This window comes from Artibeus jamaicensis, unplaced genomic scaffold (assembly GCF_021234435.1).
Source record: "Artibeus jamaicensis isolate MK-2021 breed Jamaican fruit bat unplaced genomic scaffold, CSHL_Jam_final scaffold_1283, whole genome shotgun sequence".
NCBI lineage: Eukaryota > Metazoa > Chordata > Mammalia > Chiroptera > Phyllostomidae > Artibeus > Artibeus jamaicensis.
Genome location: NW_026522028.1, coordinates 7,500,332 through 7,527,292, shown reverse-complemented (window position 1 = coordinate 7,527,292; position 26,961 = coordinate 7,500,332). Strand labels below are relative to the sequence as shown.

The following is a 26,961-nucleotide window of genomic DNA, read 5'->3' as shown; positions in this document are numbered from 1 at the left end:
AGTTAGATAGATACAGATAAACATAGAGATGTGGTAAATTCTTAGTTCTTAAAGTCCCAACATTAGAGTGATGAATGAAGTATACATGAACAAGTATTAATTCAATATGTTGCATACTAACAAAGGCATGTATTAAATAGAGAACACAAAAATAGTTAATAAAAATTTTTAAGTAAATCGAAATGTTATATTCTTAAAAGGTGGACCACATATATTGAGGTGGTCTCAATTCCTTAGAATGCAACAGTGAAAAAAATCTGCATTTTTCTTGTACAGTGTGCATCTGCTTGTGTTTATCCAAACCCTGGGGCTTGTCCTATCTGCTCCTGTTCAGTGTGAGAATGGAAAAAAGAGCACCCACTTATTTTAGGTATTTTGTTAGACTCTTGCTCACATTACTTTTAAACATTAAGAAAAAAATAAAGATTCAAAAACAATGAATGTTATTAAGAATTTTCTATCAGGCAAGGCAGGGGTATCTTGATTCAATACAGCAGAGTGGGGCTTTTAGATGAACTGTCAAGGAATTGCACAGAAAAATTACCTCAAAGCATTGAGGATTTGCTCACATATCTGCATGCAGGGAAAAACAACCCCTATGAAGACTATTACCCACTGAAAGGCAAGTGAGGGCCTTTAGGAAGGCAAAGCCAGAAGATTTCACAAGGAAAGTGATTGGGGAGTTTGAAGAAGCTTTGAGGGTCAGTTTGAGATTTCATTGTTACAGTGGATCTTGGCCTGGGTGATTGCAGAAACCCCAGTCCTCCTGCTGACCCTGATAATACAATTGAATCAGAAACTGGTAACAGTCTAAGTAAGTTCACCATCAGGATCTTTTTTTGAGCAGTTATCTCAGAATTGCTTGCTCAGTCCATTTTTCTGGGGCCCTGACTGCTCACTACCTGCCATTCCTCGTGCTCTCCAAGACATGCAGCAGGGACAAGCAAAAGCTCCAAACACAGGGAGATTTCCTACAGGTGTGTTCAACCTGTGGCCCACAGGCCGGATGCAGCCCAGGATGGCTGTGAATGTGGCCCAACACAAAATCGTAAATGTACTTAAAACATGACGAGATTTTTTGTGATTACATGTCGCAAGGTATTGAATGCGTGGCCCAGAGATACCAAAAGATTGGACACCCCTACAATCAGAACAAGCCCACCATGCAGATGTTTCAACATGTTATTTGAAGGCCCTGTGAGCTTAAATGACTTGCTTGACCTTGACATGACTGGGATTCGAACTTGGGTCTGGTTTGTGCATGATCTCATACACTAACCTATTGTGCAATTACTTTCATTTTTGGACTCTATCTTTATTAATAAGCATGTACACAGTAGAATGACAAATACGTTTTCTCATAATGGATGAGTCACATGTAGATCCCAGAACTCCTTCTGGTTACATTATGTTCAGAAGAATTTCATTAAGTGTTTTGCTCCATATCTTTATATGGAGTGTATGCCATGATTGTCTTTACCAGTTGTTTTGATGATCAAGAAGACCCTATCCATTAATCAACCTGAGCTCAAACGTGTACCAGGTACCCCCAAATTCATGCCCTCCATGAAGTTTCAGAATGCAGATTATTTGGAAATGGGGTGTTTGCAGAGGTAATTAGTTAAGAAGAGGAAATTCTAGAGTAAGATGACACCTAAATCCAATGACTAGTGTCCTTAGAAGAAGAAAAGACTATGCAGCAGAGAGAAAGAAGGAGCTACTACCCTTTGCAACAACATGGATGGAACTGGAAAGCATTATGCTGAGTGAAATAAGCCAGGTGTTGAAAGACAAATACCATATGATCTCATCTTTAACAGGAAGCTAAACAACAAAACAATCAAGCAAGCAGAATAAAAACAAAGACACTGAAATAGAGAACAAGGGGACAGTGACCAGAGGGGAGAGGGAAGGGAATTTAAGGGGAAAAAGGGGGAGGGATTTGGAGGAACAAGTAGGAAGGACACAGGGACGAGAACTAAGGGGGGTGGAAATGGGAGGGAGGTGGGGAGCAAGGGGCGGTGGAGGCTGGGATGGGAAAAATAGACATAAAACTGTACTTGAAAAATAACTAAATAAAATTTTTAAAAAAGAAGAAAAGAGACACAGACAGACACACCTGGGAAACATCATATGAAGATGAAGGCAGAGTTTGGAGTGATGTGTACACAAGCCAAGAAATACCAAAAATTGCCCACTGTCCCCAAATTAAGTGGATCGAAGAAAATCTTAAGGAGGGTATCTCAGTCCCGTACTAGGAGTCCAAGGCTCTGACACATATGCTGAGGAACCTGCCTAGAGGAAGAGTAGAGAAAGAGTAGGGAAGAGTAGAAACAAAGACAAGGATATGGAGAATTTCCCTTAGAGTGCCCAGAAGGAACCAACCCTGCTGACACCTTGATTTTGAACTTCTCACCTCCAGAAGTGGGAAAGCATTCATCTCTGTTTTTTTAAGACCCTCAATTCATAGTACTTTCTAATAGCATTACTAGGAAACAAATATGAAGTGTTTATGGTGCATGACAAGTGACACTAAAGCTACACTTCACTGTGGTTATGTGAAAGCATGGGACATCACTGAAGAGAGACTCTGCCAGGAGGAAATACTGCCAGGAGGAGACACAAAGGTATACCAAGGACCTTCTGCAACTCCCACAAGGGATGCTCTCCATACAGAGAGTCACTCTTCTTAATTTCCCCCTCAATTCTGGGAAATGAAGATTACTCTCCATCTCTTACAGATGAGGAAAGGCGCTAGAGTATCTGGTCACTTTCTTTTCCCCTCTCTTCCTGCAGCTACCAGCATTCCTTGTCACCCTGAAATGTTTCCAGTGCATTGCCCATCTCAGAACCTTTGTTTTGAACCCTGCTGTCGCACACATTTGCCTGGTTTACTCTCCAGTCAAATGTTAGCTCCTGAGAAAACCCTTCTATTGCCACCGTAATAGGTGCACCCCAGGCACTCTAACCTCATAATATGCTTTATGTTTGCTTCACAATGCACTGCATTGCTCTGGTTGTTGTCTCACTTCTCTGTGTGTGCTGGAAGTCTTCTCATCACCACTCTACCCCCAGCATGTAGATTGTTCCTTGTGCTACAGTGAGTTCTTAGTGAATGAATGAATGGCATGAGCTGAGGCAAAAAAGAAGTTAACAGTCAGTTTCCAGCAGCCTCACCGAATGAACTCTGTTTGACACTCAAAACTGATTTCTTTGTGACTCTTTACAGATGAAGTAGCTCATAAATAGGTCTAAAAGTATGGAAGAAGTGCCACATGACATCATAATGCAAAGGTAGAACTGATTTATGGAAGCAATGGATCTAAAAGCAATACATTTATAAATGTATTTTTCTTTGTGCATCCTTTTCAGTGCATAGCTGGTTAGGAAGGGCTACTATTTTAGTTCAAGAGCTCTTGAGGGTACATTACAGGTCCATGTTGATCATAAAGTAGTCAACTTGTTACCTAAGGCACTCAATAAACATTTACCTCAAATTATAGGGACTTCCCTGTCGTCAGCAGCATAGCACCCCTCAAACCTATAAAAGAATGCTAGGAGAGGGAGCTAAGAGTGTTGTAACTCTGTGGTAGAACCAGGAATCTATTCTTTCCCTTTTTAAAAAATTTCTTTCTGAAAATATACTCACCTGGCCTTCTTTTGTCCTAAATAGAGGTTTCATTTTATTCAACCAGGAAAGATATACAGATAGATTAGGTCAACAAGGAAGAACTTTTGTGCCATGAAGATCAAAACCAATCTACTCCAACCCAACAATGCACCGTTTGGACTTGGTTGGATGTTCTTCTCCAGGAAAGATAAACATCACATCCGCAGTTGCTCTGGATTATAGCTGTTGGGGATATTGCAGTATTTCTGCTGACCATCGGCACCCGAGCTTTTGGGAGCTATCGACATTGAAGACTGATTTTAAGCATGCTTTACATAAACTCCATGCTGTTATTCAGAAAGGTGACTATTCTTCCCCTAGTGGATAAGATGAGCAAGTATGGAATACTTGGTCCCTGTCATTCTTTGCTTGCTTTTGGAGCACAGGCTATAATTCTAGGTGACATGTTACAGAGGAACAATCATGGAGACATGATCCAATCAAGGAAAAAGTAATAACAGCAGTGCAAAAAGGGTAAATTCAGAACACTGGTGTGGTATGAAGTGGGCCAGGACCTATTATGGGTGAAAGGAGAGAGACCAGATATTGAAGGGCCACTATGACTGAGCAAAAGGGGGGCCCAAGGTGGGCAGCAATCACTTTCCTGCATCTCCAGGAGCTTCTCTGCCTCGTTTCATCTTTATGAGAGGCTTTCCTGGAGAGTGGGGCCAAAGGAAGTACAAAAGCTTGTTTTAACACAATCTTTCTTTCTTATTTATTTATTTATTTATTCATTCATTCATTCATTCATTCATTCATTCATTTATTTTAATTGTTGTTCAAGTACAGTTTTCTGCCTTTTCCCCCACCCCAGCCTACCTCTCCACCCCATTTCCACCTTCCCCCATTATTGCCCATGTATCCTTTCATTGAATCAGATAGTACATAACCAATGAATGTATTATCATTGGTTAATTACCATTCAGTGAATGGTCTGAATTATAATGTTGAGTGAAGAGAGCTTGAAAGTGCACGGCATATGTATGATCCATCTTGCCTGAGATTTAGGGTTGCTAAATGGTGGCTGTGGTAATTTTGCCATTTGGTCATCAGATGAATGATATTTATGATGCTATATTTTCATAATTTGAGACAATAGTAGAAAACTAGGTGCTCAGGTGAAGAAACAGTGCATGAGAGTAAGGAAAATTGACAGACACTTGGCAGACATAGTGTTGTTTTTTTTGTTGTTGTTGACTGGGAAAGGTAGTTTACCCTATGGCAAAGAGTTACAGGCTAAACCTGCATTATTCGTCTTTCTCATTGCTTGTATTACATCTATCATTTACTCCTGCCAATTTTACCTCTGACATCTTTCTCAATGCTGCCCCATTTCTTCTTGTCTACTACCACTGCCCAACTTCAGATATTTAATAACATCACTGTCCTGGCTCAAGTCTTATATCTTTACCTAAAAATTCACCCAGTATAGCATATCTAAAACCATTAGACTGGTTCTGTCACTTCTCTGATGGAAACTTTTTAAATACTTCCCCTGTCGCTTTTACAATGAAGACAAACATTTTTTACATCTCATAAAGGTACCCCCAAAATCTGTCCTTGCTCACTTCTATCTCCCTCATCTCTTGTTATTTCCTGCTTTAAACTTGTTTCAGTAGCACAAAGCCATTTTATATTTCCTGCAAAACTGTGCTGCCCCTTGTTTCTGTGCCTTTGCTTTTGTGTTTACCTCCAACACAAATGTCTGTCCGCCAGTCTTTGTATGGCTAACTTCTTGTTTTCCTGTCATCCTAAACATTCACTCTTCATGGAACACGTTTCTGACCAGCCCATGTGCATTTCTTTACTATTGCATTTCCATATTGTGCTCTTAACTTCTTTCTGTCTCTTCTATTAGAATGTGAGCTTCTTGAAAACAAGGGCTATGTCTGCAAGTCTTGATGTCTCCAACCCCTCGGAAAGGAACTGGAATGAATCTAGCTCTCACTGTATAAACATATAAATCTTCATTAGGTCAACTTTCCCAGAATAGAGCCCAAGATTGAGAGGTTGATGCGTACAGCTGATTGAGGGACTGCTCTACTGGAAAACCTAGGAAGGAGACAGGAAAGCAAGGCAGAGAAGGGAAAAGAGTTGGTGAGGAAGTTACAGGTGAACTATAGGCTTGGCATGGTCCACACACACAGAAATTCTGAAGCATGAGCTGCACTATAAAATTGTCCCTACTTGAGACAAAGGGCCTGGCCTTTTATATACTCACATCAATCAGTTATAGCAGTGGGTATACCTAGAGGTGTATAAATTTCCCAGCAGGTTGGCTTCTGTCTATCAAGGCTAATTTTCAAATGGAGACAGCTGTGAGCTATGAGCATACAATGTTCAAAGTAGATGGAGAATAGATATATCAGTTTAGTAAAGGGGATCAATCAGGATGGGGCATCTATTAAAGTATCATAGATATCTTATTTATTTTATCACAAATTCAATGTATCCACCCAAGTAGATACTTGGAGAGTAAGATATTTGCCCTTTTCTAAGTAAAATGTTACACTTTCATATTAGGAAGTAATATGTATAAGCTTGAGGATTAAACTATATTTTTGTAAAGAATGCAACCTTCAAGCCTGTTACCATAAAATATTTTGCTCTCACAAGTGTAGTAATAGTGACTTAATTAAAAATACGTTCCCTAATCTCATTTGAATGTATTTATATTTTCCAGTCTGCGTTGCCTTTGTTTATGAAATGATACATCAATTTGAAGAGCTTGTAAAGGAATTAGTTCTGAATCTAATTCCATCCTGTCTTCATCTAAGCTCCCAGAAGATTATAGTTGGTAACATAAATGAATGAATATGGTACTTCCTCCTCCCCCCGCCTCCCGTCCCCTGCCCAGTCCAACTTGCTGGTTGCATAGACTCCCATGGATGGAAGGAATTCATACTGCAGAGGAGTCATGGAACTAGAGTATTTCCATGGAATCCTCCCATTAAGGAAAGAGAATACCAAAAGCATACTTCCTGAAAGAGGCTTGTAGAATGAACTTTTATTCTGATCAACAGAAAATCTGATTTAAATGCTACTGGTTCACATAATTACCTGATGGCAATTTTATTTCATTTTGCATAGCCTTCACTTCTTCCTCTATTTTGTGTCCGTACTTGACCATTTCTGTGGGCATCCCGATGACGGGTGTTTCGCATTCCACATCAGATAGGTTGGCTCTCTCTTCATCACTTAGTTCTTTTTCTGTAGGTTTGATGTGTTCTTCCATTTGGGCCATGTTTCTCTGTCTTGGTGTGCCCCTTACGTTGTAAGGGGTGGAGCCTTAGGTGGTCATCAGGGCGGGACAACTCTTTTCACTGGGTTGTGGCTCTGTGGGGGAGGGGTCAGAGAGGGATCAATGCTCCTCACTGGCTCTGCTCTTCCTCTACTTTACGTCACTTCCCTCACTTCCTACAAGAAGATTGTGCCCTTTCAGGTGCTGGTTCCCAGGTGGGTGGGCTTGTGTACATTCTAGGAACCTGTGGGCCACCCCAGCGGACTCCCCTGTGAGGCTGAGAGTTTCTCCCACTGTGGTCTCACCCCGTCCCAGGTGTTTTCAATCAGAGGTTGTGAGTCTTTAGTTTCCCATTCAGCCAGCCCCTGCTTGCTTGCTCCTGACTTCCACGGCCTTGCCTAGCGTCCTCTCCACTGGGCTACCCATCTCCGCCCCTTCTGCCGGTCTGGATGAATGTTTCTTTAATCTTTACATGTCAGAGTTTCATGCAGTTTGATTTTCTGGCAGTTCTGGTTGTTTTTTGTTTTTAAATTGGTCATTATCCTTCTTTTGGCTGTGCAAGGAAGCGAAGCATTTCCACCTACGCCTCCATCTTGGCCAGAACTCCAGATGATAACATTAAAATTAAAACTAATAAAGGTTACCTGATAAGTTACATAATGAAACTCACAGTGCATAGAAGTAAGGTTTCAGAATGTTTGTTTCTAAGCCGACAGAGCTTCAGTGCTGAAGTAAAGCCAAACTGAATAAATCACTAGCAATGCTGATTGTCCACAGCTAAGTTTTAATTTCTTACATTTTTTATTTAGATCTGAGATCTAAAATATCTGTCCCTCAATGTTAAGGTTTGTCCCCCTGCATAAGATTTAAAAAGTACTTTGTGGCTATATAAGCAAAACGTCTCTATTCATAAGGACATTATACTACAGTATTTAGGGGTGTGATGTCATTGTGTCTCTGCTTTAAGTTATTTTCAAATGATTTAGGGAAACGTGATACAAACACATTCTGAGAGTGTGCAAATGAGGCAAAATGTTAACAAAGGGAATGATATCACTCATTATTTATTTCATTCAATTAAATGTTTTCATTTAATAATTGGAAAAAGCCATACATAGCCTTTCATTTATTTAGATGCATATTTAAATAATTTCAAAATATCTTCAATTGCTCTTTGTATTATTTGCCACCTTCACCCAGAAAAAGTATGACAACACTGTAATAGTTGTATAGTTTATTTTGTTTATTCAAACTATATATTTAGTTTAAAGATAGTAAACCTTTCTAAGCCATACATCCTATATCTGGTTCCATATTAAATGAACATACATCTGAAATACAAGGTGCTGTTATTTCATCACTTCACCTCAGTCTCTTCTCTGTCATGTGACTGTGAGCTGTTTGAAACGTTTTTCTTGACCCATATTTAAGTACTGAATAATTCTAATATTCCATAGTATTTGTGGTTTACTTAACAAGCTTTTCTCAGTAAGCATGTTCTGATATTGATATAATTAGTTAATTCTGCGATATTAATATCACTATCCCCACAACTGTCTTGCTCTAACTTGTTACTAATTTTGTAGACTAAATATTTTTGCCCTTTAGCTTCAAGCATTTTACTTTATCTTACACATCTTTTGAGAGTTTGAGGAATTTTATCTTCCTATTGACACTGGTACCTTTAAGGTGTTTCCATTTTTTCACTGGCAGCAGTGTCTCTGAGACAGATGGCCTCAGTTACTTGATTCTAGAATTGTAATTCATATAGTAGTAACACAAGGTAATGTTTACCACCAGAAACATAACTTTAAAAGAAAAATCCCACCAAGCATTAATTTTATGTAATGGGTCAAATGTACCAATTCATGGTAATAAATGCCACGTGCAGTTAAATAACCTTGACATGTCTGTATATAGTTGTGTCATCCTATGAAATGTGGTGTGCTAAGAATGATGGCAATGGCTGGGACTTTGATGATGTCCACCAAGCTTCTATACACAGCATCTAATACAGATGTTTACTAGGAATCTTAGACAAACTTTTGGTTATTGAAGTTATCTAAATGAAAGAATGTCGTGAAGTTGAAAATACCTTTATCAGGAAACAATAGTATGGCAGGGAGAGTGAATACAAGGTTCAGACACAGCTGGGTGAAGATCCCAGAAATTCTGCTGAATTCCTTCATTTGTAATAGTTACTTGTTATTTATCCAGTCCTTCATTCAATCATTTTGTAAATGTGCATTGAGTTGGTTAGCAAGCAGAGTTTGACACACTGGAGCTAAAGAAGTGAGTTTTGCCCTGGCCTCCTGTGGCTCAGTGGGTTGAATGCCAGCCTGCAAACCAAAATGTCACTGGTTTGATTCCCAGTCAGGGCACTTAACTGGCTTGCCAGCCAGGTCCCCAGTTGGGCGTGCACAAGAGGCAACTGATGGTTGTTTCTCTTCCACGTTGATGTTTCTCTCACTCTCTCTCCCTCCCTTCCCCTTTCTCTGAAAATAAATAAATACAATCTTTAAAAATTAAAAAAAATGAGTTCACAAGAATACAGTTCTTGACCTCAAGGGGCTTACATTCTTCTGGGGAGACAGAAAGCCAACAGAAAGTGGGTACATAGTATAACATCAAATAGCGATATCTTTTTATATTTTTACTTTTTTAATTGTTGCTCAATTTCATCTGTCCTAATTTTTCCCCTCTTGCTCTCCCCTATTCAACGTACCTTCCTGAAAAAATACTAAAGCAGAATCTGGGTAAGTGACCAGAATAGGACACTGGTGTTTCAGACAGAGCAGTTAGAAAGACCTCTCTGAGCAGGTAACATTTGGAGGAAGGGAAGGAGACAGGGGCAGCCAGTTGGTGAACAATGTTGCACATAGAGGGAGCAAAGAGCTCAACAGCTTTAATGGATGTTTGTGGAGGGGAAATGAAAACTTGTAAACTGAGCACTGGTTAAGTGCTCATTAGATGTTAGATACTATTTTAAGCTAAGAAATGTAGGTGACTCTGTGGATTACCTGTCTGGCTTCTTTGTCTAGTGCACTCCTTCCTTGTTATCTTGATCATATTCCTTCTCTCAAATTCTGCATTATTCATCCTGTTCCCACATCCTTTAGCTTGCCCTCCTTTTTAATCCTCAGTGAGTTAAACCGTGCTGGCAACACTCAGATGCTACTGCTGTTAGAGGTGCTCTTTTCTTGGGTTTTACCTACAGCTCAGTGTTTGTATCCTGTGAGCTGTCACATTGATTGTCTTGCTAAGTACTGGGTAGCTGCTCTCTCTAAGCAGGCAATTCACAACGTCTGTATGATGGTGTTAATAGTGATGAACCCCACCTGTGGGGACCTGTTTTGTGTGTGTGTGTGCACAGCGTATATGAGTGTGTTGTGTGAGTGTGTGTGGGGTTGATAAAAAGTGATGTTAAGATGCCATATGGAAGATGGTGCTTTCAGACAACACGGAAAAGCCACCTGGTCTCCTCTCCCATCAGCCTCTTTGCTCACCATGGTTTCTACTTTATCCTTCCCCTGATGCTGCCAGAAATCAGACCCAAGTGACCTTCTCTCTCTGTCTTTGGCTGTGAAACCACTGCCTGAGCTTGACCCACTTTTGTTGTATTTCTTTCTGCCTTCTTTGGCTATAAAAGATGTATTCCTGCTGTGAACAGTGTGGATCCAATCAGATACCAATGCCACACACTAATGTGAATAAAAGAAGTTTTTATAAGGAATTATTAAGTGTAATAAGGTATAGGAATAATGAAGGATTGGGTAGTAAGGATGATTTATAGACTGGGTGGGTTATACAACAGAAATGTATTTCCCACAGCTCTGGGGGCTAAGGCCGAGATCAAAGTGCTGGCTGATTTGGTTTCTGGTGCAAGCCCCCTTTCATGGTTTACAGATGGTCACTGTCTCCCTGTGCTTACAGGCCTGTCCTCTGTCAGCCCCTGAAGGAAGGGAGGGAGAGAGAAAAGGAGGGAGAGAATGGGGAGAAAAAGCACATGTATAAGACAGTCTTGCCCTCATAAATTCTTCTAAACCTACTTGTCTCCCAAAGACCCCTCCTCCAAACCCAATCACATTCTGAGTAAGGGCTCCAGCATACAAATTTTAGGAGAGCACAGACATTCAGTGCATAGCAAAACACAACTCAAAAGAATCAAATCTGCTATTACCCCTATGGCTGAGGTACAGCACCCAAGGAAAAACCCCTCTCTTCCAATCTCCAGAGTGAGTGGCAAACCTCATTGGGAAAGCACATGGCTTACTGAACAGAAGAAGTCACTGAAGTGCCACCCTGGCAGAACTTGGAAATCTGCCCTCTGGAATATTACAGAATCTCACCCTCTAAAGTACCTGGGAAAGCTGTTCATGGGAAAGTGGCTTCCATGAGGTTATGCTAAAAAAAATTTGCCAAGCTGCTGGCTACCTGGCACTGTAGGATCTGGGTGCTATGGAGAAGCCGCAAAGTCTGCAAGAGCCCCACCGCCCACCCCCACAGCAAGCATGCTGTGACCATGGAGCAAAACCCTGTCCTCCTGCAGCGTCTCTCCAGCATCCTCTACCAACAGAGCTTCAGGGCCAGCTGGCAAAAAAAAAAAACAAACCTAATTCAAAGGGTCAGATCTACTTTCAAAGAACAGGCAAAAAGGTGGATGCAGGGTAGAAAGGCAATAAACCAATAACCATCATGGTGATAAAATATAAGAATAAGTTCCAGCAGAAGTAAACTAAGTGATTGGATATGTTGTTTGTTAGCACAGTAAATTGCTTCTCAGTGCCATCCTGAGTTTTACCTAGGGCTGCATCCATCATGCCTGCAATAGAATCTGGTCCAATATCGATGCTCACTGTGTATTTGTTGAAAGAATAATGAATACATGAAGTAGTTATTACATTTTCTCTAATGTTTTCTGTTTTCTTTTTTTCTTTAGCTGATGGATGCACCGATTGGTCTGTCGATATCAAGAAATACCAAGTTTTGGTGGGAGAGCCCGTTCGAATCAAATGTGCACTCTTTTATGGTTATATTAGAGCAAATTACTCCCTAGCCCAAAGTGCTGGACTCAGTTTGATGTGGTACAAAAGCTCTGGTCCTGGAGACTTTGAAGAGCCGATAGCCTTTGATGGAAGTAGAATGAGCAAGGAGGAAGACTCCATTTGGTTCCGACCAACGTTACTACAGGATAGCGGTCTTTACGCCTGTGTCATCAGGTACCTTTTTAATTCTATCACTGCTGACTCAAACAAGCCACATGCTGCTTCCTCATACTTAAACTTTGCTGCTCTCCCTTTCACTGAAGGCATTGTCTCAATATTTGTGTGTGTTCCTGCTTCCTAAAATTTTGAATCTAAATCATAAAAAGATGGGATTGGAATTTATATTGAGACATTATTTCCAGCTTATGGAGAAAAGAGATACCATCTGGGTATCTACTTATGTTGCCAGAAATTACTAAAGACTATGAAATAAAATTTATAGAGGGGGTGAAATGTCACAAATCAGATGTAAGCAAAGACTTGCAGAAAGGATGCATAGTTTATTGCTAAATGGGTTGTAACATTTTGTTATTGCCCTTCACAGACAGATAGAGCGTAGATAGCTCTGGTTCACACACATCTGCAGTGATGATTTAGGTAACGTATGTATGTGCACAAGAATAGGAGGACAGCATTGCCGTGTTAGGGAATATGAATGCTTTGTTCCACATCTTTGTCTTAACTAAATGTGCTGGGCCAATGCAACAATTTACCCTGGTCCCTCAGGACCAATACACAATGATTAATAATAAAGTATGTGCCCTTATCCCCAAAGAAACTCATCACACATCCACACAGCTTTGTCTGCTTGCAGAAGAGGCACATGTAGTTTGCTTAATGATGATACATCGAAACAGTATCTGTGTAACACATTAGCAGTTACGAGATCTCAGTTTAAGAAGTGAGCCCTTCTTGGGTTGTGAGTCATACCCAGCCTTAATGATTGTGGGTATCATTAGACTATAAAAACATTGGCAAAGCAGGGTATGGGCACAGAGAAGGTGTGTTTCAATCTATTTCTTTGTCTTTCTCTCTTTTGACTTATTTAAGGGAGATAAAGACAAATTTAATTTAGTTCATTCTCAATTTGGAGAAGCTCTGAGAATAACCTAGTATCTTTTCCAAATCAGAATTCAACTTCCATTTCTGAAATTCCAATTGGCCACTATCACTCCTCTGTCATAAGGTTTGTGCCTCCCTGCATTGTAAGAATTAACTTTGTGCTGAGTCATGGCTATGTGCATTTTTAGGACATTAAAATAGGTCAAAGCCACATAAAAAGGTTAAACAGAAAATTGTGCTTGAGGAAACAGTGGACTTGAGTGTGAAACAACAAAATACACCATTTCTTTGGAGACTCGTTGTTTCCCTTCGGGTCTACCAATCCCTGTATATTCAAACATAACTCTTATTAGAAGTAGAGATTTTGTAGGCACATTGATAAATAGTTACCATAATACTATAGTTAAGGACACTGTTTGGACTGGCTGTTCTCACTTGGTTCATAGTAATATGATTGAAATACACATCTGTTGTGTTCCTTTAAAAAAGCATTATATCTGATTGTTCATGCATGTGTAGAGGTGATTCTTCAAGAGAGGCAAACATGTGTCCTCATTTATCTGAGATGAGAATTGAGCTAAATGACTACAATCTAACAATTAAATGCATTATGTGTTGTTGATGGGAAAATAATGAAGCATTCACATTAGTAATCTGAATTTTTAAAGCACTCAGCTTGCAAATCTTGGATGTGTTTAAATATATACTGTGATCCAATGCTCTGAGAAACTGCCTTAAAATGTTCTTCAAATTATAGTTGCAATAAGAAATTTAAGGTCAAGAAGTTTCAAACACTGTGATATTTGCCATATGTTTCTATGTCTGCATTTTAATGGGAGGTTAAACTAAAAGACAAACACCTTAAAGTGCGTATGTGTCAAGTGGAACTCCAGAGAAAGTGATAACCTTGGCCAAAAATACTCTTACTACTAACATTCAAATACTCTAATTATTGTACTGGGAAGCTAGTGTTGACATGGCTCCTTTTCCAATGTGGAAAGTGGCACTCAAAATCACAAACAGCAGTTTAAGTAGAGCACAGCTTGGTGTCAGTGTGGACACAGCCCAGGCCTGTTACTTGAGTCACTGGCATTTTGGCACGTTGTTAGCTATTAGGCCATGAAGCTGTTACTGTGAGTTTTGAAATAATTCACTTTCAAAGAATATTAGAAGTTTCAAAATGTTAGCTTCTACTCAAAGGTTCTAGTCTCTCTGATAAGTGGTCTGGGTATTAGACTTACCACTGAAAAGGTTTAATAAGCCTGCTCATGTGTAGCTAATTTGCATTTACACCATAATATTTATAATTACATGTTGCAAGTAATGGAAATGCCCAAGATTACTATCAGTGCAGTGAATAAGAGCTTTTCTACACCTTTTTCTTTGTATCTATTCTTGACAGAATAATATCTCATAATTCTTTGCTCCATAGTACCTGGCTTTTTATTAAGTTTTTCTCTTTCTTTAGTTTTTATCTTATTTTTCTTGAAAAAGTGAATGAGGGAAAGCTCCATCACATGTATTTTTTTCTTTCATTGCCATTCTAAAAAAATTTTTTTTCTGTGCTCTTGACCCCCAGTTTTTTAAGCCCCTTCTTCAGAGTTATTCTCTGTTAGAAGTTTCATATGTACATTTAAGCATTTTAATGCCCCCACCAAAGGGTAGTAAAGTACATTTTTGGCACCCTAATTTTTTAAATTTTATTTTTAAATATTTTATTTATTTTTAGAGACAGGGAAAGGGAAGGAGAAAGAATGGGAGGGAAACATCAATGTATGGTCATCTCTCATGTGCCCCCACTAGGGACCTGGCCTGCAACCCAGACATGTGCCCTGACTGGGAATTGAACTGGTGACCCTTTGCTTCACAGGCCTGCACTCAAGCCACTGAGCTACACTAGCCAGGGTTTGGCACCCTAATTTTTTAACTAAAATTTTTATTTTTGAAGTAGTTGTCTATTCTTATTCAGTTATAAGAAATAATATAGAGAGATCTCATTAATCCTTTCCCTGGTTTTTCTCAGATGTCCTTCAATGAATGAATAAACACTATGGTAATGTCCATATCATGCAACAATAAACAGGAATGAACTACAGGACACATGGAATAATTTGGGAGGATTCAAAGGAATTATGTTGAGTGAAAAATTCATTTCCAAAAAGTCATATACTGTATGATTGCATTTACATAACATTTTTGAATTGAAACAAATAGACACAGAGAACAGATCAGTTGTTAGTAGCAGTTTGGGATTGATGGGCAAGGGAGGTGGATGTGAAGACAAGATCTCCTTGAGGTGACAGCATCGTGCTGTGTCTTGACTGTATTGATGGCAGCATCCTCATTATGATATTGTACTACAGTTTGGTAAAATTTTACATTTCCACCAGTAGTATAGGAGTGATCCAGTTTCTCCATATCTTTTCAGCTTTCAGTATTGTCAATGATTCATTTTTCAAAGATTTTATTTATTTATCCTTAGAGGAGAAAAGAAGGAGAGAGGGAGAGAAATATCAATGTCTGGTTTCCTCTCATGCATCCCTTGCTGGGAACTGGCCTGCAACCCAGGCATGTGCCCTGACTGGAAATTGAACTGTGACCCTTTGGTTTGCAGGCCCACACTCAATCCACTGAGCTACACCAGCCAAGGCTGTCAGTGATTCATTTCAGTGTATCATGATACCTCATTGTGGTTTCAATATGCATGTCCCTAATGGCGAATGACAGTTAACATGTTTCCATGTGCTATTTCACCATCTCTGTCCTCTTCAGTGAAATATTATTGCCCATTTTATAATCATATTATTTGTGTTCTTACTGTTGATTTTGATAATTTGTTAAGTATATTCTAGATAATTTCCCTATTTTGCATATGTGGTTTGCAAATATTTTCTGTCCACTTGTAGTTTGTTGTTTTATTCTCTTAATAGGATCCTTTGCAGAACAAATTTCTTTTTTCATTTGGATGATGTTCAGTTTATCGTTTTTCCCACTTATGGATCATGCTTTTGGTGTGAAGAATGCTTTGCCTAGACCTAGGTCCTGAAGATTTTCCCTTAATTTTTTTTTTGCCAAAAGTGCTATTGCTTTACATTTTCAATTTGTTTCTGATCCATTTTTAGTAAATAGTTGTATATTATGTAAGATTTGTTTAGGTCAAAATGTAGCTTTTTGGATAGATGTCCAATTGCTGCAGAACCATTTGTTGAAAACCCTCCATTTCCATCATGGAATTACTTTTGCACATCTATTCAAAATCAGTGGGACATGTTTATGTGGGTGTATTTCTAAATTCCTTATTCTGTACCTTTGGTCTACATGTCCATCTCTGTCAGCACTGCTCTGACTTTGTTGGTGCCCTTTTATAGTGAGGCTAAATATCAAGCGGAGTGAGTTCTCTCACTTTATCCCATTTTGTAAAGATTGTTTTAGCTATAGCTGGGATTTCCCTTTCCATATAAATTGTAGTGTAAGTTTGTCTATGTCTACAGAGGTCTTTACTGGAATATTGATAGGAATTGCATTAAACCTCTACATCAATTTGAGGAGAGACATTACCTTTACTGTGTTGAACTTCTCAATGTATTCTTTGATTTTTCTATTGGCATTTTGCAGTTTTTGGCATACGACTCCTGTGCATATTTAGTTAAAGTTATACCTGAGTGTTTCATTTTTCTCAGGTGTGTTTGTAAGTGGTGGTGTCTTTTTAATTTTGTTTTCAACATGTACCTTGGCATACTGTCAGAAATGTGATTGATTTTTGTGTGTTAATTTCTCTCTAAAAACATTTTTTCAAATGATGTATAATGTGTTCTTTCCAGTATCTAATTCCATTACCAAAGTCTTGATTTTCTCTTTAGAGACTAAACAGTGCTTTCTCCTTGAAAGTACATATTAAGCATCTATCAAAGGTACTTAGTGAAATCCCTTTGCTTAGTCATCCATTTAACAAACATCTACTGATCACTAAGTAATACTCTAATGCTAGGACTACAAAGATTTTTTAAAACAGTTTTTGCCTTCAAGTAGTTTACATAAGGGAAAATGTAAGTGTGCAGTAAGTTGTTATAGATACTATAATCATAGCTTAAAATACTGTGGACTTTCACCAAGATGGAGTAACCCCATTCTTCCTAGTACTCCCCCTAATGGGAAAAAAAAAACAACCCTTGGTATAACGTAACAGACAAGCATTCTAAGTCTGTGAAAGGTAGGAAGGACTGTGTAGGCACCTCACAACTTGAGGAATGACATGACTGTAGTGTTGCAATTGCCATGCCAGATGATATTGGCATAATCTTCTGTTCCCTGCCTGGCCAAGTGGCTATGGTAATATGATCCCCTGCTATGAAAGGGTCAGCACACCTGAGTGAGGCTGGTTTTTCATCCTTTGATCAGTGTGCAACTAAAGAGCCTATTCCTCAGCAATAATAGTGTCAGTGGGGTCTAGTGGCAACCTGAGCCTCTACCCCTACCTGGCAGCCATGAGAACGTCTGAGGCACCTTGAGTCCAGAATAGTCACTGCTAGGCTTCACTCCTCCTCCCTGGTATCAGAGGGGTCAGTGGGCAGCAAAGCTCTACCCTGCACAAGGCAGAATGAGGTGGTGGGAGGTAGAGCCAGTTGGTAGCCAATTTCCCACCTTTTTCTCTGTGTCCATGCGGCCCAGTGAGGAGTGAGCTTACTCCCCCACTAGAGGCACAAGGCAATGTGAGTCAACACCACACTGTCACCCGGAATGTGTCAGCAGGGATGAGCAGGAAGCAGAGCATACACAGCCACCAGGCCCTCAGGTTACATTTCACCAGGAGGTTTGCTTGCTTAAAAGAAAAAAAAACAGATTACATCATATTCAAATTCTCATAATGTCTAAAATGCACAGGATACAATTAAAAAATCTCACTGGTCATAACATGAGTCAGAAAAATCATAACCTAAATGAGAACAGATAATCAACAGACGCCAACACTGAGATGAATCAGAAGTTGGAATTCTCTGACAAGGATTTTAAAGCAATCATCATAGCCCTGTTTGTTGTGGCTCAGTTGGTTGGAGCAGAGTCCTGTAACTGAAAGTGTGGAGGTTCGATTCCTGATCAGGGCACTTACCTGCATTGTGAGTTTGTTCCCTGTTTGGGGTGTATATAGGAGGCAACCAATTGATGTTTCTCTCTCACAGTGATCTTCTCTCTCTCCTTTCCTGTCTCTTCGAATGCAATGAAAAAAAATGTCCTCAGGTGAGGATAAAATAAATAAATAATGGAAAATAAAGCAACCATCATAAAAATGCTTCAACAAGTAACTATAAAATCTCTTGAAGCAGATGAAAGAAATGGAAAAATCTCGACAGAGAAATGTAAGTTACAGAAGAGAAATGGGAATTGCAGACCTGAAAAATACAATAACCAAAATAAAGACTCATTGGGCGGGCATAATAGTAGACTGGAGATGATGAAAGACACTTTGACTTCTTTGCTGCTGGACTGAAATTTTACTTGCAAAGGCCAAAGTACTTCAAATTGCCAGATCCTCTGAGTATCTCTTGATTTTCTTAAAACTGGTCTTTACCATTTCCACTCTTAGTTCTTTGATAGATAGCTCAGTAAATTCCTTAGCATCCTCTTGCCTTGAATTTTTCTTAGATGATACTGCTCACCAGAATTTTGTTTTCTCCTGTCTCTGCGCTGCTACATCAGTTGTTCTCAATTTTGCTGCACGTGGAACTATCTGGGGAGCCTTTCAAAACTGTTGCTGTAAGTGTGCTATGCCACATAGTTAAAGCTGGATACCAGGTAATTCCATTGTGCAGCCAGCTTCAGAATCACTGCTTCCTGTTTTTTCTTATTTATTTTAGTAGCTTCACTTATCAAATATCTATTGATGACTGAAAAAGTCATTCCGAATCTTTCCACAAGTACTAGAGGTATATTTCCCTTTTCCGAATAGTTCTCTTATCCTGCTTGTCCATGAGGCAAAATATATTTTCACAACTTACTTCAATAAACATATCTCTTCCTCAAATGATTCCTCCTGACTTAGTAAGTAGGATCACCATCACTTCAGTGGCATGGGAAATTGATGGGAAATAACTAAACTTGTTTCCTTCATCTTTCTTACCTTGCCTTAATTGCTTACCAAGGTCTACAATTTACCTTAGATATGCCTTTTGAGTTTATTCTTCCTTGCTCATGCCAAATGTCCATTCTCCCGCTGAGTACCATGTCTTTTTTTTTAATTTTTAAAATTAATTTCTTTATCTTTCAGTTAGAGTTTACATTCAATATTATTCTGTATTAGTTTCAGAGGTGCAGCAAAGTGGCTAGCAAATCATGTCCTTCACAGAGTAACCCCTTGCTGCTTCAAGGACCCGCCTGGCCCCATACATAGTTCTTACAATATTGTTGACACGTTCCCTGTGCTGTACTTTACATCTTCATATCTTTTGTAACAATCAATTTGTACTGCTTAATCCCTTCACCTTTTTCACTCAGCCCCCAAATCCCCTCCCCTCTGACAGCTGTCAGTGTGTTCTCTGTATTTGTGTCTTCTAAGTGGTGTCCCTCTTTCCAGATTGTTTCTATTTTTGTGACTATTCCACACTGCTACAGAATTATATGTTGAAAAGACAGATTGATTTCTCTACCTAAAAGTCTTTGATGGGCCTTATTACCCAGCAAAATGAAGTCTGAAGATACTGCTTGTCCCTTTAAAACCCATCTTCAACCTTTCATTCCAGACTCAGCTAGTGTTTTTCTCTGCAGGAACTTTGTGCAATGTTCTCACCATGCTTCTTGCTCTTTGTAAATGAAAGTATGAATTTTACCTAGTATTTCATTCTTTGTTCCTTCATCTAAAATTTCATTTTTTTCATTGCCTCTTTGAATAATAGTTGTTTCTTGAAGAAGATTCAGGATGTGATGTGCTTTCTACCTTTCCCAAATTGTTCCAAAGATAATTGTTTCAGTCATCTACTATGGGAGAGAAAGATCCCCAGATGAAGGGACTTAAAACAGCAACCATTATGTTTGAACTTGATGCTGCGACATGGATGGGACTCTGCTGGGAGATTCTTCTGCTCACTTTGGCTATGGTTGTTTGAGGCTGGAATCCAGTAGGATACAGATGTGGCTGAGCCTGTTTGTTTCTCGATGTATTCTCAGGGCCTTCCTCTCTCCATGTGGTCTTTCATCTGTCTTCCCATCAGGATGCCCAGACTTTTCATGTGGTGACTCAGAATGTATAGCCACATATCAAGCATCTGCTTGCATCATGTTTATGAATATCCCATTAGCCAAGTCTACAGCTAACAGGGAGGTGACTTTACAGGTGCTTGAATACCAGGAGGTGGTTCATTGGTGAGACCACCACCAAAAAAAAAAAAAAAACAGTCCAGCAGAGTCTGCACTTAGGGCCCTAGTAATCTATGCCCTCAGTTATTCAAAGTACACCTACCCCAATTCCTATCCACCCCTAAAGTCTTATCTTATTATACCATCAGGGTCAGGCTAGAAGTCCTGGATCTCATTAGCTAAATCAGCTCTGGGCATGAAAGAGGTTCTTCCTGCTTAGTTGCCCGAGTGCCACTGCTCAGGAAGGGCTCCTTAATCCAGAGCTGTGTGAGCTAAAAGGGTAGCTAATCTTCACATACCCAATATACAGTTTTGAAAGTGATAAGATAGTGAACTAAACAGATCCATTTAAAATGGGATGGAGTTGGGGATGAGATATTCAGAGCAGTCACTGGCACATAGCAATTCTAAAATCCAGCTGGAGTCATGTCACCAGTTTCTTGATTAGGGCCCAGTTCTGCCTGTTAGGAGTGGTTTTCTGTGACTCTTGGGCTCATCTTTTTTTTCAATAGAAAGTTAAGGACTCAGAAGCCTCTATTTAATTTAAATAACATCTGTCTCATTTAGTAAATAGAAGCTAGTATGATTCTTTAAACTGCTGTGAACCTTTTATGTGTTAAACTGTAATCCACTCCATTAAGCAGAAGCCATACCTACAGATATCTTTAAGAGAGATGTCTCTCTACTTTGGTGGTGAAGTCAGGGTGCTAGAAGACAATGTACCAAAGTTTATTAGATACCCCTTTGTGTGGCTAGTCTTAGGATATGCCTCATTGACCCTCTTAGCTACATACTCTGAATGGTAGAGTATTCATGGTGTCCCAATTTATTACTGTCGATATGTTTTCTCCTTGCCTCGGAATCAGTGTGGGATAGTGCTTGTCACAGAAAAGGCGTCCAACACAGTTATTGAATGGAGCATTTAGTGATTGGGGTTACTGTTCTTAGAATACATCGTGAAAGACACTGCTGTAGCCAACATTATACCATTTTCTGTGTCATATTTTTTTCATAAGGAAATAAAAGAATTCTATTTCTGGTGATATCTCTTTCTGAAACTAATACAAATAATGGACTTAAGTCCATTACATATTACATCATGATTTTTAGTATGGCAAAGACAGTTCATTTTATTCTCTTTCTGCAATATCCCTTTTACCAAGTAGAAGTGGAAAGTAATACTATTTTAGGCCTTAAAGATAATTATAGTATAAATAATTTGTCATTCATTTTAATTGGTATGGTAGAATGTAATTTTAAGATTTACTGTTGTTTTATGTGATTATTGTTTAAAATCAAGTCACTGGTGGATCAAAGGGTAAAGACCGTCAGCCTCCTTTTAGAAATTATTAAAGATTTACACACTAAGGAGTCTTCTTAATTTGTTCAGGGCAATCAAATTCCATATAAATGTTTTATATCCTACCCAGAAATTTTAATGATCCTATGCATATATGTTCCAAGGACCTAAACTAGTTCCACAGTCTTGGTTTCCTAATTGTTAAACTACCTTTCTTAATTGAAACCAGAGTAGACCCTTGAAAATATCAGGTGTAATTTATAGGTTATAAAAAATCCAATTAAACCTACATAAGCTAGTCCTCTTAAAAAAACCCATATGCAATTGAAAGTCTTTAAAATAAAGTTTCATGTCTGGATGCAGAGTCTCCTTTGGATGAGAAATTAAAATTGGCGAACTTCCCATGGGGCACTTTTTCTGTGCCTCTTCAATGAGAACCTGTGTTTCTTGCCATAATAGACTTTGAAGAAATTTTGCAGTTGTGTCATTTCCATAATGCTTGGAGATCATGCTGAAGTGATAGATCAACCTAGAACATATACTAAGTTTAGCCTTTTTTCCATATTTGAGACATGAAGGTGTTTTTCTAAAAGACCTAACTATTTTTGTACAGGGCAACAATTAGCCAGATTGCTATCTTTCTGAATGCTTTCTTTTCAGAAACAACAAACTCAATGGATGGAAATAAAAGCCAAGAGCTATGTGAATTGCTTATTCAATTGACTGATTTTTAACTAAGAAGATGAAACAAATTCTGCTGGTATGATGATAGGGTAGTTTCTTAGGTAACTGGATTAAAAAAGCTTTGTCTTATCTTTCTAAGTCCTATAAGACAGAAAGCTTTGAGAACTCTTTGAAATCCTTGGTGTCATGTTCAGGGAAGAGAGAGACATGATTTTTTCTCCAAAAAAGTCTCAGTGTAATATGAATTAGTCAGACAACTGAGAAAGATACATTTTTCCACTTTTTTTATTGCTGTTTAAGTACAGTTCTCTCCATTTCCCCCACACAACCCGCCCCCAATTTCAGCCATCCCCACCTCCCACCTGTGATCCTACCCTGCATTGGTTTTGTCCATGCATCCTTTGTAGTTGTTCCTGAAACCCTTCCCCCTTTCCCCCCCATTATCCTCTCCCTCCTCCCTCCTGGTTACTGTCGGTTTGTTCTTAATTTCAAAGTCTCTGGTTCTATTTTGCTTGCTTGTTTGTTTTGTTGAGTAGGTTCCACTTATAGAAAGATACATTTTTAAAGTCATTAGGTACACAAAGTTTAATTTTGAGTTCTTTTATATTTTTCTTTTTTTTCTTGATTTTAAGCAAAATAAATCATTATGAGTCCTTTTCAGTCATGGATATAACATGTACATTTATCATATTTCACAAACATTACTAAAACTCTATAATATAACATAATTGGTCATTATCATGAGGAAATAGTTCAATTGCAAAATATGTGTGCCAAGCATGCAGGTCACTGATAATCCAGCATAACTTTATTAGTGGTTATTTTGTACTGTGATTTTAAATTTGTCTTTATTTGTAAAAAAATATTCTCCAAATAAAAGGTATCATACTGCCCTGGCTGGTGTAGGTTAGTGGATTGAGCGCGGGCTTGCGAACCAGAGTATTGCAGTTCAATTCCCAGTCAGGGCACATACCTGGGTTGCAGGCCAGTTTCCAGCAGGGGACACACGAGAGGCAACCATACATTGATGTTTCCCTCCCTCTCTCCTTCCCTTCCCCTCTAAAGATAAATAAATAAAATCTTTAAAAAAAGACTTAAAAAAGGCATCATATTTTGCTATATATAATGCACACTTTTTAATATATATAATGTACCAACTGATACTGTTGGTACAGTGAGCAAAGATAAATTGAGTAGGCCTAAGAAAGTCATAGCAGCCAATCAACAAAGTTGAGGAAACCTGAACAAGTTGAATATGAAGCTAAGATTATCCAAGGCTCTTTCTAAGTCCAATTTTGCCTATAGTCCTCACCAAAAAAATATGAACAATAATCTCCATGAATGTACAGAAGACAATACAAGGACTGCTTGTTCCTAGAAGAGCTCATAAAGGGCCTGTGATCTGAGCAGTACTTTGGAAAATAAATATATGGCTAGGGAAAGTATAATGGAGAGAGGGGTTTCTTTCTGAAAGGTCTCATGAACACTAGTACAAAAGAAATAAAAATAAGATCTAGAAGACACCCTGACTGGTGTGGTCCAGTGGGTTGGGCATCATCCTCCAAGAATGTTGGTTCAATTCCCAGTCAGGGCACATGCCTGGGTTACAGAGCCAGTGGGCCAGTTGGGGGTATTCAAGAGGCAACAGATAGATCTTTCTCTACCTCTTTTCTCTTTTTTCCCTCCCTTCCCCTTGCTCTAAAAATAAATAAATAAAGCCTTTCAAAAAACGAAGGGTTTTTAAAAAAAGATCTAGAAGAGGAGTTGGAAACTGTAAAAAGCTAGGTGGTGAACCTTTCAGTGTCTGTCGCAACAACTCAGTGCTGCTGTTGTACCAGATCAGAGCCATGCCATATATGAATCAATGGGGCAGCTGTGTTCTAGTAAAACTTTATTTGCAGAAACTGGTGGTGGGATGGATTTAGACTGCAGGCAGTGGTCTGCCAACCTCCAATCTAGAAAATGCTTTGCAAACTGCAAATAGTTAAGCCAACAATAGAAACTGCTATTGTTATTAAGGAAAAAAAAGCCATAGTCTATCCCAAATAAAATGAGGAGATTATTTTTGTTGGAGAAAATGTTTTTTTAAGATTATGGTTATAAGGATAACTATAAAGAAGGGTAAAACAGATGGGAATAAGTAAATAAAAGTGTCAAGCAGGGAATGGGAAACAAAGCAGTTTTTTCTGGAATTACCTTGGAGCAAGTATGTGAATACTTAGAGAAATTAGAACATGGAGTACAAGCAACAAGTTTTTGCGATGATTAAGGCATGAGGCAGTGGGGACTATGGTGGGAACATTCATGGTAGGGACAACAAGGAAAAAAAAGATTCAAAATCACTTTTGGACATTACAAATATATCAGGGTGATGTTCGACTAGATATTTCAAGCCTGATTTGATGTTGCCATGGGAAACAAATACAAGGAAAAGGGACAGCAAGAGGCACATCTTAAACCTTTTCCTGTACAAACCTGAACTTTTTCACCAAAATATTCTCAGGGCCTTGAGAAATCAAATTGCCTTGACTTCAAGCCATTACACTAGGAACTCTTAAATAGAATTACCATGTCATTGCTTTTCCCAAAGTATTTGAATGAATAAAGGGAGAGGTCTGCAGTCCCACACAGTCCTTATATTCATCTTCCCAAAGTCATAGGTGAACAATCAGTATGAATTTTCTCATCAGTTCACTCTGGCCTACATTTCTGCAAGTTTTAGTGGCATTTCTGGTTTGCTGGCAGGTTGCCATTTAGTAACTTCTTTATGATATAGAATCTGAGGTTATAAAACAAAAACTTAGAAGAGGTAATTGAATAAGCATTTAACTGATTTCATTATGTCTCGCAATTATAGATCCGGAACTAGCCATTTTTCCCATGAATGTCATAAAAGACAGTCCTATAAGAGAGTCAAGGTTATGGAGTGGATGAGTAACATTTGAAGTAAGATCTGGTGGTTTCAGGAAAGTGTCTTATGTTGTGCTAAAGCCAAAAACCAAGCAAATGCATAAACACCATTGTAAAGCAATAATACAAGTTATACTTCATAATGTAGAACAGCGGTTTAAGCATGACCATTAAGTATGTCATGTAAAGTAGTTGTAAGATAGGCATTTCTGAACTGGTATGAAAGTTTCAGGGTTTGGCTAGGTCCAGGCTGCAAAGCATTATACTCTGCCATTCCTAGCATGCGGCTGCCATTCAACTGGTTACTCCACAGTTCTTGTGAAATAGAAGAATGGGATGTTTAATGTTGTGTAATTTTAAGTGATCACACATGGATCTTAGCCTTTGTTTTCAAATGGTAATGTCAAGCCATTCTGGGCTATTTCTTAGAGTATCAATTGCTCTAGATATTTAGCCTAGAATCATGTAACGGTGATGTGGAAAGGATAATAGACCACAACACTGATATTTGAAAATACTGAAAATCAAGCTGGATCCTCTGATTCCATAATTACTGACATGCACAAAAATTGACTTCTTTAACAAGATTTTATAATAGGTGGTGGAAGTGTTGAGTATCTTGATGTAGGTGCTCACCCCACACTGTATGTGTATATGGAACCATCACATTATACATTTTACAATTACATTTGTCAACTACTCCTCAGTAAAGTTTTTTTAATTTACTTATTTTAATTGTTGTTCAAGTACAGTTTTCTGTCTTTTACTGCCATCCCAGTCCACCCCCCAGTGCTCCCCACCTCCCTCCCATTTCCACCCCCCATAGTTTTTGTCCATGTTTCCTTTATACTTGTTCCTGTAAACCCTTCTTCCCCTTCACCCCTGAAAGTCCCTCCACTCTCCCCTCTGGTCACTGTCAGCCTGTTCTCTGTTTCAGTGTCATTGGTTATATTTTGCTTGCTTCTTTGTTTTGTTGTTTAAGTGCCTGTTAAAGGTGAGATCATATGGTATTTGTCTTTCACTGCCTGGCTTATTTCACTCAGCATAATGCTTTCCAGTTCCATCCATAGGTTTTTAAAAAGGTTTTATAATCAACATTTTTGTGATATTTTAGGCAGGCCTTCCTCTATTTACTTCAAATAAGTAGGGATTTTACACAATTACTGTTTCAATTTGTTTTTGATGGCTACTGTATTTGGGAAATGATTAAAATAATATGACAACTAATTTTTGCCCCATTTATATTAAATATTGAGCACTAGGCTGTCTTTCTAGTCTTGACTTTATAAACCAATCCACTAAATGGTAAACAAGTCATTAATTTGCAAGTAAACAAGAATATTATTTGTTATAAAAAAGTTGGGGAATGAGTTGCATTGAAGTAAATGTGTTTGATTTGGCTAAGAATTTTTGATACTGCATTCATTCTGAATTGAATGAATTTTCCAGTAGGTTATTAAACACCTACTCTACACCCATTACTGGGCTAGCCTTTGGGGGCACAGCAGTGAATTAAAGCAGACTGGGCTTCTGTTGGAACTGGAAGTATATTTGGAAAAAAGCCTTTGACACAGTAATTACTTGTGCCCTGGGTATAAAACTGAAAGCAACAAAAAGAAAGAAACAAGAAAAACAAACAAAAACTCATAGACACAGACAACAATGTGGTGGTAACCACATCAAAGGAGGTTGGGGTAGTAAA

The 26,961-nt window shown here is 38.7% G+C and overlaps 1 protein-coding gene across 1 annotated transcript in view; it reads left to right on the top strand.

Annotated features, from left to right (window-relative positions):
- The window catches only part of IL1RAPL1 (interleukin 1 receptor accessory protein like 1), a 1,106,570-nt gene that overhangs the window by 445,574 nt on the left and 634,035 nt on the right, over positions 1-26,961 (top strand). The window contains exon 2 of the mRNA XM_037131092.2: positions 11,851-12,130. Coding sequence (XP_036986987.1) covers positions 11,851-12,130 — 280 coding nt within the window. The remainder of the gene's footprint in view (positions 1-11,850; positions 12,131-26,961) is intronic.